Below are 16,154 nucleotides of genomic sequence, written 5' to 3' on the forward strand. Positions count from 1 at the left end.
GAACAAGGGTATTGAAAGTCTAAGTCCAAGGGCTGCATGCCCAGGTGCCCAGCGCCCTGGCTCCCTTTTCCAAAACAGCTCAGTCTCACTGCCCCCACTCCACCGCCCCCCACCCCACATCTCACTCATTCAGAAGTTCTTCTCAATTCGATTGTTCATTATGTGCTGGGTTCTGGGAGATAAAAAAAGGAGTAAAATACAGATCCTGCCCTTTAGGGGCAATCAGGCTGGTCAGGAGAACAGAGATGGGTGGTTGATAGGGCTCAGCTCAGCCGTGGCGCACTTGACTTTAAAGCCACACACGGGGAGGCAGTACTAGGAGCTATGCCGTGTAGAGCAGGTGCCTGCCACAGCGTCCTGCACCCATTGGTAGGGACCACATCACACCATGTTAATTACTATATTAATTACACATTATCCTTGGAGAGACCAGGAGAGCAGGACACGTGAGAAGGCTCCCACAGCCTGCAGGGACAGGCCACCCCCAAAACAGCCCCCCTGAAGTCCCCTGGCGGCCTAATGCTTAGGATGCCAGGCTTTCAGTGCCATGGCCTAGGTTCAGTCTCTGGTCAGGGAACTGAGATATCCGACAAGCAGTGGGTGCAGCAAAACAAAAACAAAAAACCAGCCCACCGAGACCATGAGGACAGGACAGCGGTTCCCCAGTGGAGAAACCAAGGGACGCTTCCCCAGAGATCAGGCTGCAGCTGACACTCCTCTCTGAGCCTCCGGCTCACATCCACCGCCTCGCCCCTTCCCTCTTCCATCAAGGAGAACACACCATCCTTGACGGCTGGAAAAAATGTGAGCGGCACACACGTATGCTCCTATACACAGTGTTTATTTGTTCTGTAACAATTCACATTTTAAATAGTGCTTCCTGACAACGTACCAGCCGGCTCTCCTTAAACACGGGTACTAAGGATGGCCATTCACATTCGAAGGGGCGGGGGTGGGGAGGGGAAGCCACTGGACCACACGAGGAAAGGTGGCAGAGACCCTCTGGAAGGGGGATGGTGGGGAAGATGTTATCTAGGGTGGAGGGTTCATAAGGGATGTAAAAAGGAGGTGCTGGGAGAAGGAACAGACTTGTGTTATCAGAAGTCAGTACCGTTTCTAAGTAGTGGTTGATGGGCTCTGCTGGCACCCCAAGTGGAGCTCAGGGGAGGAGAGGAGCCCTTCCTGTCTTAGACGTCTGGTCAGGGGGTTGCCTGAGAAGAGAGGGAAGTTCAGGGACATGTTTGACAACAGCCCAGCACCCACACCGGTCAGATGAAGCTTCCTCGATCTTTATCCACCATGTACACCCCACTGTACTGGCTGCAAGAGAAAGAGGAAACCTGTGTCCTGCTGTTTTAGCCAGAGAGAGATTCAAAATGATCAGGGTCAAAACAGTCTATGTTAAGTTGGTTTGCAAACACACCACAAAGAATTTAGGGAGTTTTTTTCCCCTAACTGCTACTGATGTGTTTCTGGGACACGCCCAACATAAATACAGTCTTCTGCCCTCAAGAGTCCCTCTCAAACCAGATCCTCAGTAAACAACTCTGCATTTGACTCTTGCCTAAAGTGGGTGGCTTCCCAGTAAGTCTTCATGGGGCAGGGCACCAGGTGGCCCAGCCCCGGGCCATAGGATGGCCACTCAGGCTTTAGGTATTCAGCTGACTGAATTAGTCCTTAGGATTCTCTCCTAGACCAAACTTGATCCTACACCCTTCTAGCCAGGCAGATTCAAACCCTAGAAGTGAATCTGGAATCAATCCCATGCTCCTGGATGTCTTCTAATTGTTCCCCTAAGTTTACAATAAGCTGGACCCACACATGCCTTTCAAAGAGGTAGAACCAAATTTGCTTTCAGGGACTTAAGGCAGAGGGGATGAGAGGGCAGAAACCTGGTTAAAAGACCAGTCTACAGGCTGGGCACCATGGTTGCTTAGAGCTCTGGCTACCAACTTCTGTTAGGTCACAATGCCTACCAGTGGGCAATTCAGACATATCCCTTTAAATCTGGCATCCCAATTTTCTGTAATCTCTAAAGTCGAGTAATCTATTAACACAAGCTAAAAAGACACAGGTTTAAGTCACGAGAGAACCTGAGTGTACTCAGGGATGACTTATCAAAATTATTCCAGAACAAAAGTGGCTCTCCTCCGGCTCATGTGGGACTCCCTGCTGTATGAACAATGGTCTAGACGTTTAACAGAGAACCTGATAAAGTAACGTATTCATACAGAAGAAGGAAGAGTAAGCGCTAGAGACAACCCTACAGAATTTCACCACTTATAAAAGCTATAGTATTTACAGAGACATTTTCTCAAAATACTCTGCTTCAAGAGCTCTGCAAGGAGGAGGAGTGTACACGGCAGAGTGGTTGCATGCTGGGCTCAAGGAGCCAGAGTCAAAGTCCAGAAGCAGCTTGGCTCTCGTGCAAGCAGAGCAGAAATTTCCCTGAATAAAAGAGCAGAAAGGAAGATGCCCAGGAGGAGAAGATGCTGAGGAAGCAGAGTGGAGATGAAGGGGGCTGAGGCTGCCTGCCTCAGTCGTTCCTGACTTGAGTTTTCCTCTAAGCTGAGGATGGCATACACATAAGCACATCTGAAGTAAACATGATAACAATGACCATGACTGGCAAAACAATATCAACTGAGACGTAACCTCTGGGCCTTGATGGTGGAGGGAGTGGGGGGAAGGGGAGGGGGTATTTAAACCACTTTTGCTCCCGTTCCGATAGTCAGAATGGGAGAAAATTATTGCAAACAAAGCAACTGACAAAGGATTAATCTCCAAAATCTATAAGCAGCTCACACAGCTCAACAGCACAAAAACAACCCAATCAAAAAACGGGCAGAAGACCCAAACAGACATTTCTTCAAAGAAGATATGTTATTGTTGTTCAGTTGCTAAGTTGTGTCTGACTCTCTGCAATCCCATGGATTACAGCACACCAGTCTTCTCTGTCCTCCACTATCTCCTTGCTCAAATTCATGTCCATTGAGTCGGTGATGCTATCTAACCATCTCATCCTTTGCCGTCCCCTTCTCCTTTTGCCTTCAGTCTTTCCCAGGAAGAAGACATACAGATGGCCAATAAACACGTGAAAAGATGCTCAACAACCTCTGAGCCACTGGGGAAGCCCTCACTCATTATTAGAGAAATGCAAACCAAAACTACAATGAGGTATCACCTCACACCAATCAGGGTTAATTGTTATGGTCACTACATCTAGAGAGAAGGAATATGTGAGGAGACAAGATAGGAAGCGTAAGACGAGGAAGAAATGAGAATTCTGGCTGGCTCGTGCTATCCCCACGTCAGTCTTTCTTGCTGCTGCCAAGGTCAGGGGGCAGGCAAGGTACCAGCCGGGGGAGAATAGGGGAGAGAGGCTGAGGGGCCCTCCAAGTCAGAGGTCGGCGACCTGTCTCAAGAGGACCCAAACCAACAAGATGTGTTTCAGACGGATGAAAACCTGGGTCCCTGGGAGCTTAGGATGTGCGTATCTAGAGAAGACTTCATCACCACACGAACACACAAATGCACGCTCAGGGCGTTAGGCACAGCAAAACGTTCCAGGAAGAACTTCCCTGGAATTTCCCAGCCAGGGTTCATAAATTAGACATACAAAAAATAAAACAGTAAGATTCACAGTTCCCCACTATCCACACAGAGTGCCTAGGAGAAGGGGTTAATCCAGGGGTCGGGCACGCAGGTAAGACACCCCAGCCGAATGGGTGGTGCTGTTACCAAAGAACTCCAAGTGCCTTTCCAAGTGTCTGGCGATGGTCATGCAGAGGAGGTGGAAAGGGGTGACAGAAGTCCTCCTCTCCAAAGAATTATGTTTACACCCGCTGGGGAGGGACAGTGACACTCCGTTCACTTCTTCTGGAACTGCAGAGTCCAGCAGCCTAGATCTAGGGAGAAAAGGGCACGAATCAGTGACTTTAATTTTTTTCATGGTAGAGACATGGAAGGGCTCTCAAGGTCAGAATATCCCTCTATTTCCCTATCCTTTTGTCTTAGCCTCCAGAGTTTACAAGTATCCCTCCAGAAAGGCCCAGACACCTTATCTTTTTCCACGATACATTCTTGAACATTGAACTAGGCTGTCGTATTGAGGAGGGCAGGAGGTGCATTTTGAGCAAAATAACCAGTCAGTCCTATAGGAAATCAACCCTGAATATTCATTGGAAGGGCTGATGCTGAAGGTGAAGCTCCAATACTTTGGCCACATGATGTGAAAAGCTAACTCACTGGAAAAGACCCTGATGCTGGGAAAGACTTCAGGGCAGGAGGAGAAGAAGCCAGCAGAGGATGAGATGGTTGGATGGCATCGTTGACTCAATGGACATGAGTTTGAACAAACTCCAGGAGATGGTAAAGGCCAGGGAAGCCTGGCATGCTGCAGTTCATGTGGTCAAAGAGACACAACTTAGCAGTTCAACAACAACAATAAGAGTTCTTCACAGTAGGTAACTGCCACAAGCCCTGCACAAGGCTGGCATCACCAGCCTTACCCAGGAAAGACCCGGAGTAACAGTAAAAGCCATGACCCCCCACTTCCAAATGTCTCCTTTAAGAGAGAGGGTACCATTTCCAGCTCAGAACAACCAAGCAATATAGTTCAAGGTCATCACTCACCCCTACAAAATAATGCTGGTCTAAAACAGCTGTTTCCTGATACCCAGCAACTCAAGAAGGTGCCCACCCACACACTTGACCTTCTAAAGAGCAGACTTGGAGTTGGCTGTGTTTGCCCTTCACCCTCAAGAGTAACCACACAATTTCTTTCCCAAGCTTGTCACCTGGTAGGGAGAGGCGACGAACTTTATCCTCGAGAGGAATCTGCGCAGCTCTCCGCGGCCGATTTTGGGGGTGGTCTCCTCCAGCTGGACCATTTGGCCTTCCATCAGCGCCCACCGCAGACTGAGCTTGCTGACCACCAGGGGTGCCGGGTGCCCTTCAGAGCTGGGCCCTGTGGTCCTGGTAACGTAAAAGGCATCTTTCCACAGGTCGTTGATCCCAACTGAGGAAGGATACAAAGGAGAGCAGTCAATGAGGACAGAAGACTTGGACTCACAGGAGAGTGGCTGGGCTCAAGACTCATTCGCTCATTTCCTCCTCTGCTGATTCATACAAGATGTTTACTGAGCGCTAATCAACACAAGGTACCGACTAGACAATGGGTGCATGCTGGTGAGCAGCTGCTGGCCAGCAGAGCGGCAAACTCTCTGTCTCTGTACCTGGCTTCTCCAAAGTGGCTACCTTTTTTTACTTAGTAATTTATTTATTTTGGATGCGTTGGATCTTCATTGCGTCTCGTGGGATCTTTCACTGCAGCACACAGACTCTCCAGTTGTGGCCCATGGACTCTCTAGTTGTGGCGCACAGACTTCAGTAGTCGTGGCACACAGGCTTAGCTGCTCTGTGGCATGTGGAATCTTAGTTCCCTGACCAGGGGTCGAACCCATGTCCCTTGCATTTCAAGGTGGATTCTTTACACTGAGCTACCAGGTAAGTCCCAAAGCTACTTCTGAGAAAGCCCAAGATCAGGAAGTAAGGGGACTGGCCAACTGTGGTAGAAAAGGGAGCACAACAAACTAGAAATTCTGGTAACTCCTAGACTGTCAGTACCTCGTGGCCTAAGCTATGTACCAAGTTAGTGTTTATTCTGCCTCTATAAACCAGGTGTTGCAATAAAAATGGTCTTGATTCTTAATTACCAGTATGTAATGTTCACTGGAACAATGATTGGTTCAAAATTGGGAAAGGAGTACAGTAAGGCTGTATACTGTCACCCTACTTATTTAACTTATATGCAGAGTACATTATGCAAAATACCAGGCTGGATGAATCATAATCTGTAATCAAGACCGCTGGGAGGAATATCAATAACCTGAGATATGCAGATGACACCCTAATGGCAAAAAGCAAAGAAGAGCTAAAGAGCCTCTTGATGAGGCTGAAAGAGGAGAGTGAAAAAGTTGGCTTGAAACTCAACATTAAAAAAAGTAAGATCATGGCATCTGGTCCCATCACTTCATGGCAAAAAGAAGGGGAAAAAGTGGAAGCAGTGACAGATTTTATTTTCCTGGGCTCCCAAATTACTGCGGACAGTGACTGCAGCCATGAAATCAAAAGATCCTTGCTCCTTGGAAGGAAAGCTATGACAAACCTAGACAGTGTATTAAAAAGCAGTGACATCACTTTGCTGACAAAGGTCAGCACTGTCAAAGCTATGGTTTTTCCAGTAGTCACGTATGAATGTGAGAACTGGACCATAAAGAAGGTTTGAACACCAAAGAACTGATGCTTTTCAACTGTATTGGAGAAGACTCTTGAGAGTCCCTTGGACTCCAAGGAGATCAAACCAATCAATCCTAAATGAAATCAGTCCTCAATATTCATTGGAAGGACTGATGCTGAAGCTGAAGCTCCTATACTTTGACCACCTGATGCCAAGAGCTGACTCACTGGAAAAGACCCTGATGCTGGGAAAGATTGAGGGTAGAAGAGGGCAGCAGAGGATGAAATGGTTGCATAGCATCACTGATTCAGTGGGCATGAATTTGAGCAAACTCTGGGAGTTGGTGATGGACAGGGAGGCCTGGTGTGCTGTATGCCATGGGGTCGCAAAGAGTTGGACACAACTCAGCAACTGAACAACATGAAATAGAACACTTGCAAATGTTAGTGGTTATGACTGGTCAGATTGAAGGTGATTTTTCTTCCCTTTTCCTCTTGGCTCCAGTTTCCATGCACTGGGCATGTGCAGTAAGAAAGTCTCTACTGAGCCTAACCCACTCCAGTATTCTTCCCTGGCAAATCTCATAGACAGAGGAGCCTGGAGGGCTACAGTCCATGAGGTCGCAAAGAATCGGACATGACTGAGCATGCACTGAGCCTAAACAAAGGCCCTGAGGAAATATCCTGCCTCTGTTTTATCCTTTGCAGTGAGTTCTGGCTCCTAAGCTCCTACAGGGTTGAGAAACTACTCTGATTTGTATTCCCAGCAGTGGGTGCAGTGCCTGGCCCACAGCTGATGATTGGTAAACGGCTGCTGAAACATTAGCTCCCTGAACCCTTGGGGATGGGATAGCACTGCCCCATAGCTTCTAGCATTCTAGCATGTTTGGGGACTGTGGGTCCTCACCCTGTGAGTCAGGTACAACCCCAGAGGGCGCTCTTGGGCAGTGGCCCCAGGCACCATGGTACCAAGGGAAATGCAGGGAGCCGCTCAATGCAGGGAGCCGCTCAGGGCACACCGAGTCAAACCAGTGAGATCAAACCAGGAGATCAAACCAGTCAATCCTAAATGAAATCAGTCCTCAATATTCATTGGAAGGACTGATGCTGAAGCCGAAGCTCCAATACTTTGACCACTTGATGCCAAGAGCCGACTCACTGGAAAAGACCCTGATGCTGGGAAAGATTGAGGGTAGAAGAACAGGGCAGCAGAGGATGAAATGGTTGCATAGCATCACTGACTCAGTGGGCATGAATTTGAGTAAACTCAGAGTTGGTGATGGACAGGGAGGCCTGGTGTGCTGCAGTCCATGGGGTCGCAAAGAGTTGGACACAACTTAGCAACTGAACAACTTAGAGTCCTGCTCTCATCCACAGCACACACCCTCATCCCCCTCACCTGGCCAGCACCTCCCCTCCCCTCCTCTGCATCACCCCCAGGGACTTACCCTCTGAAGCGGTCACAGTGCCTGTGGCATTGGCCAGATCCAGGAGGATGGAGGGGAAGGTGGGATGCAGGAGGTAGAGGTGGTGAAGGCTGGGTGGCTCGGTTCCCAGGACGACATCCTGACAATGAGAAGCAGGGAGAGCAAAGGTCAGTCCACTCTCCCTCGTACAACGTTGCTCAGATGAAAGGACGGCAGAGACAGTGGGGGTTACTCATGCCTTACGAGGCCAAGACCAGATCCCACACCAAGGTGTGTGTGAGAGAAACTCCACGTACGAGAGACATGTCATTTCAAATCTCAAAACACTGACTAAACACTAACTTCATCAAACCACCAGAGCTGGAAAATGCTTTCTCCCTCATAGGAAAAAGAAAGGAAGAAAGAAAATAGGCATGCCCCAGGAGAGAAAATGATGGCGCCCTCAGTCTGGTGCCTCTGGGAGTATCAGGAACGGTTCTTTCCCGGCAGCAGGAGGGGCTTTGTCAAGGGAAAGCCTGCTTATAAAAACACGGTGAACCAAAGACTCCTGCTTTCACAGGATAGCAAAGCCAACTGCAAGTGTCAAGCTAAAAAAAAAAAAGAAAATCATAAAAATCTTATTCCTGAAATAACTAAGACATGGATCAGACACTCATTAATTACAAAAACAAAAATCCCAAGATCTCAGTGTCAGTCTCCTGACCCCCTAAGGCAGAAGCAATGCACATCGGAACTTTCTTCACCATCTGACTCCATGCAAGGTTGATATTCTGCAGACACAAGGCCGTAGAGCACAGGAACCCCCTGAATGGGTTACCCAGTGCCTCCCCTTGTCAGCCCTGCTCCTCCACTGTCAGCAGGCGGGGGTCATTTGGGCGGGAAGCTCACAACCCCGTTCCCACCAGTACCCACAAAGCGTAAGAGGGATTTCCCGTATCCAGAATCCCACACCATGGACAACTCACATGACAAGAAAATAGCCTATTCACGTCACAGACACCTAAGTTACCAGGGGAGAAGGCTAGGGGGAAGGGATAGTTAGGGAGTTTGGGACTGACAGGTACACACTGCCATATTTAAAATGGATAACATGTGTGGCAGAGTCCCTTTGCGGTCCACCTGAAACTATCACAACACTGGTAACTGGCTATACGCCAATATAAAAAGTTATTGAAAAAAAAAAAGGATAACCAACAAGGGTGTACAGTATAGCACAGGGAACTCTTCAACATTCTGTAACAACCTAAATGGGAAGAGAATTTGAAAAAGACGAGATACATGTATATATATAACTGAATCTCTCTGTTGTACACCTGATACCAACACATTAATCAACTATGTGAAAGTGAAAGTGTTAGCTGCTCAGTTGAATCCCACTCTCTGCATCCCCATGGACTGTAGTCCGCCAGGGCTCCTCTCTGTCCGTGGGACTCTCCAAGCAAGAATACTGGAGTGGGTTGCTGTGCCCTTCTCCAGCAGGGATCGAACCCGGGTCTCGCATCTCCTGCATTAGCAGGTGGGCTCTTTATATTATACTAAATTTATTTATATTAGCGCCACTCCAATATAAAATTAGAAGTTTAAAAAAAAATAAAGAAAGTCCCTCCTCACTGCCTACAGAATGGAGCCCAAACTCCTTCATGTGAAAACCAAGGTCTTACACCATGTAACCTAAATCAGCCTTTCCCAGCCTCCTATGATTATGTGCCTGCACATCCATGCTCCAAGAAGGTCTGTGAAACAAGCTCACACTTCACAGGCTTTACCTGTCCTTGGCCAATTTCATTTCCCCTTGGACATCATCCTCAAGAGCCACCTCCACATTAAAACACTTGTCACGAGGTCTCCAACTCAATGTCATCTCTTGTGGGAAAAGCTCCCTAATCGCCGACCCCCTCCACAAAACGAAGACCCTCCTCCTTTTGTGCTTCCATCTAAACTTTGTAGCTGCATCCCCTTAGAGCATTTGTAGCCTGCTTTTGTTTTGTGCTTATTTGTAGACGCTTACATTTGAGAGTCATCTGGTCTGAGTCCCTCATTTTATTAAGTGAGGAAACCAGGAAGTTAAATGTTAAGTAGAATGTCCATGGTCATCCGTCAGGGAACTTCAAAGTTAGGACAATCATCAATGGAAATCTGATCCTAAAGCGAGGGACTATATTAGCATCTGCATTAACAGATAAAGAGCGTGAGACTCAGAAAAGGTTAAGTTCTAGAGTGCATGGCTGATGAATGCAGGACTCCCCCTCCGTCAGGCTCCCCTCACCCACGATCATCTGCTCGTCCTCCAGAAGGCTGCACTGTCCCCAGTCTACCCTGAGGTCCCTGGCACACAGTAGGTGCTGATCAACTTGGGTTTAACTGAACTAAATCAGAGTGAGTCTTACTCAAAACCCCCTGGCACCTGGCAGAGGCAGCACCCCCATCTCCTCAACCCCATTAAAGCCCCTCAGGATAGTACTGAAGATGTTCTCAGGGCTTCCCTGGTGGCTCAGAAGTGAAGAATGTGCCTGCCAGTGTAGGAGATGTGGGTTCGATCCCTAGTCTGGGAAGATCCCACGTGCCAGAGTGCAGAAAACTACTGAGCCCATGCACCACATCTACTGAATTTGTGCTCTTGAGCCCAGGAACCACAACTACTGAGTCCACGTGCTGCAGCTACTAAAGCCCGTACACCCTAGAGCCCATGCCCTGCAAGAAGAGGAGCCACTGCAGCGAGAGAGTAGCGCCCACTCGCTCCAACTGGACAAAAGCCCGCACAGAAACAAAGACCCGACACAGCCAAAAATTAAGTAAGTAACTGAATCAAAAAGAAATCTGTTCTCAAATCTGCCTTCTGCACATCAGAACGTCTCTCCCGTGAACCCCCAGGGGAACCTTCATCTTCAGCCGATGGAGAGAGTCAGCGATGACTTAGCGACTAGAAACAACAACGTGGTTTCCTCACAACAGTGAGATGGTTTCTGCTGCACAGTGAAGCGAATCAGCCTCATGCACACACACACGCTCTCCCTTCTGGGCTTCCCACCCATCCAGGCCACTGTCTCTACCCACAACCGCTCGGAAGACAGCAGGTCTAATAAGACCTCCAGACCCAGTCAGCCTCAAGAGCAGGTGCCATCTGACATTAGGCTCACTCACGGGATTGGGCGATGCAGCTGACAGCCCTTCAGCCCAGAAGAGGAAGACAGATTTCTGCTCCACAGTGGCTGCTGACGTGGCCGGAGTTTCTTTCATGTGACACGGGATGCTGTAACTCCACGTGACCAGGCCAGAGTCTCCATCCACCACCATCACCTGCAGAAGAGAAGGCGATGAGTACGACCCATCCTCAGACAGACAGCAAAACGCACAAACACAAAACCAGACAAAAACCCACAGACACGCAAACGCCACATAAATTAACGGAGCTTAAACCAGATGCAAACAATGGGGTGTTCAGGGAGCATTACGTAACTAGGTCCAGGAGTCTGGACAAGGACATGAACTTGGGCAAACTCTGGAAGACAGAGAGGGACATGGGGTCCTGGTGTGCTGCAGTCCATGGGGTCACAAAGATTCGGACATGACTTAGCAACTGAACAACAACAACCAGAAGTCTAGACAGAGCCCAAAGGACTGCAGGATTCCCGGTGGGAAGGGACATTATAAATCATCAAGGCCTCCTCTCGTCGTCAGATGAGGAAACAGAGGCTCAGAGACAGGAAGTGACACCGATTACTCTGTACTTGGGGAGGTCCTGGGCAGAGCAGCTATTCTGCTGTGGAGGAGCTAAAACCCACACCTCGTCTCTGTCCCTTCCTGCTGGTGACCATGGCCAACCACAGTTAGGGGAACACGATCAGGTGACAGCTCAATCCTATCCCCTGCGTTTCAGAGTCTGACTCTGCCACGTGCATCCTGGCAGGTGCAGCTCAGACCAAGGGGAGCCTCAAATTTAAAAGAGCAAACTCTGAACAGGCAAAAAATAAATAAGAGAAAACTCACTCAGTTGTATCTCTCAAAAGATAATTAAGGGGAATTCAAAATTCCTGGCTGCATGTATATTTGCTCATCACCCCAAATCCCTCATATCTCACAGTTCTAGAACAAAACAGCTTCTCATTTGCCAAAATCCCAGGGACTTCCCTGATGGCTGAGCGGGCAAAGAATCTGCCTACAATGCAGGAGCCACAGGAGACTTGGGTTTGATCCCTGGGTCGGGAAGACCCCCTACAGGAAAACAAGGCTACCCACTCCAGTATTCTTGACTGGGAAATCCTATGGATAGAGGAGCCTGGCAGGCTACAGTCCATGGGGTCACAGAGAGTCAGACACGACTTAGCAACCAAACAACAACATTGGTGACCTTGGAATACACGCCACCATCCATCTCAGGGCCTCTGGAGCTCCTGAGTGGATCTGCCCCTCTTCTAGAAATGCAATTCAACTGCCAGGCCCTGATCACCTTTCCCCCCTTCATGAAGTCCTCCATGACAACCCACCTCCCCAGCTGGCCCACCTTCTCTGAAATCTCAGTATATAAACTGAAGTGGTACATTTATTGATACCAGCCTTTCCCCAGCAAGAGACTTCAGAAAGCACATGGACACTGAGAATCCACAAGGAACTGCTACACAAGGAGCAGGGCAGCAAGAAAAGCTTCTGCTGCTGTAGACGTTAGCACTGCCTTGTGACTGCTCGTATCACCCACGCAGCTACACTTGGAGTTCTTGGAAGGAAGGGACCGTGTTTTCAGGTTCTTTCTATCTTTCATGATGCCAAGCGCAGGCCTGGACACCAAGTTCATCCTGGATATATGTTCTGACTTGATCTTCATCCCCAGGTTTTACCTTTTTCATCCCAACTCCATTCGGTATCTGAAGAAGGAAATCTGTCGTCTCATCATCCGTGAAATACCCCGGAGTAGGCTGGCTGCAAGTGAGAGCAATGTGAGTGATGGGAAGTGAAGGACCAGAAGGGGAGAATGGGACCCCCCTCCCCTTGCACCAGCTCCAGATATTAACATCAAGCAATGGTTCCAGGCGGTTTTGAGTGAGTAGGAGTACATCACTAACCTGTGCAGGCCTTGGAGGCCCAAGACCCAGGAAGGGGTGAGGTTCTGCCCCCGAAGCAGGACGAGGCCTTGTGTGGTTGTGATCAGGAGGTTGCTGCTGTTGGAATCCGGTGCCTTCACCATCTGGAGGAGCTCCACCCCATCGCTGAGTTAAACGAGAGACCCCGAAAGTCTCAGGCTGGGGTGAAATTCCTACCCACATATTCTGGCTAATCCTCTAAGTCCAGATGTCTGTACAGACCCTTGCATTAGTCTCCTAGCAGTATCTTGTCTTGGGACCTTCCTGGTGGTCCAGTGGTTTAGACTCCATGCTTAAAATGCAGGCAACATGTGTTCACTCCCTGAGAGGGGGAGTGAGATCCCACATGCTCCATGGTGTAGCCAAAAAAAATTTTTTTTTAAAAGAGGGGCACTCTTGCTGTTTCAGTTGAATCTCTTTTTCCTGTTTCTTTAGAAATCAAGGAGCCCTAGAAAATTTACGCAATTTCAGAAGGAAAAGACAAGAAAAGTGCCCCTCATATTGCATGTTCTGGAAAGATAACAGAGCTGAGAACAATCACAGGGAAGGAGCCAGAGGTCGGGACAGGATGCCTGAAACTGTCATTAAGCTTGGACAGCAGCTCATACTCTCGTCATTGTTGTTGTTCAGTCACTAAGTTGTATCCGACTCTGTGATCCCATGGATTGCAGCACACCAGGCTTCCCTGTCTTTCAGCATCTCCTGGAGTTTGCTCAAACTCATGTCCACTGAGTCAGTGATGGTATCTAACCATTTCATTCTCTGTCACCCCCTTCTCCTCCTGCCCTCAATCTCTCCCAGCATCAGGGTCTTTTCTAATGGGCTGGTTTCTCCCGTCAAGGGGCCAGAATATTGGAGTTTCAGCACCAGCTCACACTCGACACTTCATCAAATTATTGGGTTGGTCAAAAAGTTCATTTGGGTTTTTCTGTAAGATCTTAAGGGGAAACTCAAATGAACTGTTTGACCAGCCCAATATTTCTTCCTTTGTACAACTAGGACCACTCTATTTAACATCTGTCAAATACACTGACACAATATGATGCTGCCTAAGAAAATGCTGGGTTTCCCCAGTGGCTCAGCAGTGAAAAACCCACGTGCAATGCAAGAGACATGGGTTCAACCCCTGGGTCGAGAAGATGCCCTGGAGAAGAAAATGGCAACCCACTCCAGTATTCTTACCTGGGAAATCCCATGGACAGAGGAGCCTGGTGGGCTACAGTCCATGGGGTTTCAAGGAGTTGGATAGGACTGAGTCAGACACAACTTAGCACTAAACAACAAAGAAAATGCTAGAAGGCGGTCTGAAGCTTCTGGTAGAAAAATAACAAAGATAATTATTACACAAGCCCAGGGTGAAATGGATAACATCCACTGCATATGACAAATAACATGCTTTTAGTTAGGAAAAAAATGAGGGACAAAAAACAAAAAAAGATTTCATGGCTGTTATTTTTGCCTCTGCCACAATGATTCTTTAAGAGAAAAACTCAGGAATGCAGCAGGGCTGATCCTTTAGCAGAGTTTTACAAGCAGTTCTGTTAAATAAATCCATTTCCCTACCTGAGGTTCCCCAGTCTCAACTGCCCTGCTCTGACTCCCACTGCAAACAAATACCCTTCTCTGCCCGCTGTATGCAAAGTGATCACCCACACACAGACATCAACACATTAGGTCGCCAGGAGAAGAGCACTTCTAACTCCCCGCAACCAGATTGGGAGGTGGTCCATGAAGGCCAGGCACCATTTTTATCCCCAAACCTGTGCCCACGTGTCTGCCAGCCCTCCAGACACCGAGATTCCAGGCATGCGTGGGCTCAGGTCTCACCATGGCAGGACCAGGCGGCTGCCCACCTGTAAACATCAATGAGCTCACCTGTAAACATCAATGAGCTCAGACAGGTTGACGGATCTCCGCTTCTCCCACTCAGGTTCCTCTATCTGCAGGGAAGGTGGTAAGCTGTCTCGATTTTGGGCCTGAACGAAAATATCCCGCAGGGCAACAGCCTGGATATTACCTAACAGCACAGAAGAACCAACATGGAGAAGCTGAACTCAACAGAACTTTCCCAGGGGGAGGACAGGAGTGGGAGACCCAGAGCCTGGGCGGAGGGATGGATTCACACAGGGAGCCAGTAGGGAGGTGGCTAAGCAGATGCTGGGCAGTCTTCTCATTGGAGAAGGCGGCCAGGGACAACAGAGTGAATACCCTGTGGCAGGGGGTCCCCGGCAGAGGAGGTGACAGAGGGCTGGTGTCAGAGACTCCAGGCTTTCTCCCCATCGCCCAGGGAGACCTCACCACACACCCATGGGGAGAGCAGCAAAAATGAGCCTCGCTTCTTACCAAAGCCAAACAGGATGTAGGCGGCCCCGCTGGTGGTAATGTAAACCTGAGGGCCAATCAGGTTGCCCACTCCCACGATGTTGTACTTCACAGGTCGGCCCACGGGGCTCCCTGTCCGGCCAGACACCAGCAGAAAACACAGATCTGGCTGATGAAGTGAAAGACCGGGGTTGAGTCCACAGAAACCCTGTTGTTACCGAATCAAGTCATGTCTCCACAGTCATTCCTTCCTGTTAGCTAAGGGGTCAGAAACACCTCCCAAAGTTGAAAAGCCCAAGGCCACACCTGCCCTGCTGTATTTCCCAGGAAGTTAGAAAGTGAAACAAATGCCCCATTCCCTTGTTAGATACAAGCCAGGGGCACCTGCATGGTGATTTGGGCAATTTCTCCAAAGTACAGCTATTGCTGAGGAGCAGTCTCCTGAAGAATAGAACTCTAGCCTAGAGCTACATACAGGACCAACCAGTCACTACCCACCCCTATACCCATAAATTCCCAGCGATATTTGGTCCCACAAGAATCAGTGCAGGCCAAGTGCTCCCATTATAACATACATGTCTGGCCTGGCCACTATCAACCTCACTCTCAAGCAGAGATCAGCAAACCTTTTCTGGGAAGGGCAAGACAGTAAACATTTTATGTTTTTCCAGCCAGGTAATTTCTGCAGCAACTACTCTACTCCACCACTCTAGTGTAAAAGCAGCCATAGACAATATGTGAATGAATAGGCATGACAATAAAACTTTATTTACAAAAACAAACAGTGGGCCAAACTTGGCCTGCATGCCATGGTTTGCCAACCCCTGCACGAGAGGGTTTTCTTTTGGGAATAGAGGCACTGGTTGAGAAATACAAGGACTACATTGCTGTCTTGATTTCAGTAAAGCTTTTCACTGAGTTTATTGTCATGAATACTTATGGACAAGATAAAGAGATATGGTTACCCCAAGAAGGGGCCAACGCCAACCCAGAGGGAGTTTTAGTGGAATGTCACCTCACCCAGCTATTATCTTACTCCTATTATTCATTCTTTTATCAAAGACATGAATGAACAGAATTCAGGTTTATC

The 16,154-nt window shown here is 48.6% G+C and overlaps 1 protein-coding gene across 4 annotated transcripts in view; it reads right to left on the reverse strand.

The window, feature by feature from the left end:
• Window positions 1-822: 822 nt before the first annotated feature.
• FAM234B (family with sequence similarity 234 member B) overlaps window positions 823-16,154 on the reverse strand; it is a 40,249-nt gene continuing 24,917 nt past the window's right edge. For 2 of the 4 annotated variants that reach the window (XM_061417811.1, XM_061417812.1), the window contains exons 6-13: window positions 15,086-15,233; window positions 14,618-14,759; window positions 12,725-12,868; window positions 12,500-12,581; window positions 10,809-10,964; window positions 7,689-7,806; window positions 4,800-5,020; window positions 823-3,908 (exon numbers count right to left, since the gene is read on the reverse strand). In XM_061417811.1, coding sequence (XP_061273795.1) covers window positions 3,903-3,908; window positions 4,800-5,020; window positions 7,689-7,806; window positions 10,809-10,964; window positions 12,500-12,581; window positions 12,725-12,868; window positions 14,618-14,759; window positions 15,086-15,233 — 1,017 coding nt within the window. In that variant the 3' untranslated portion in view covers window positions 823-3,902. The remainder of the gene's footprint in view (window positions 3,909-4,799; window positions 5,021-7,688; window positions 7,807-10,808; window positions 10,965-12,499; window positions 12,582-12,724; window positions 12,869-14,617; window positions 14,760-15,085; window positions 15,234-16,154) is intronic. The other 2 variants (XR_009736609.1, XM_061417813.1) reach the window with 2 other exon arrangements.

Source organism: Bos javanicus, chromosome 5, assembly GCF_032452875.1.
Source record: "Bos javanicus breed banteng chromosome 5, ARS-OSU_banteng_1.0, whole genome shotgun sequence".
NCBI lineage: Eukaryota > Metazoa > Chordata > Mammalia > Artiodactyla > Bovidae > Bos > Bos javanicus.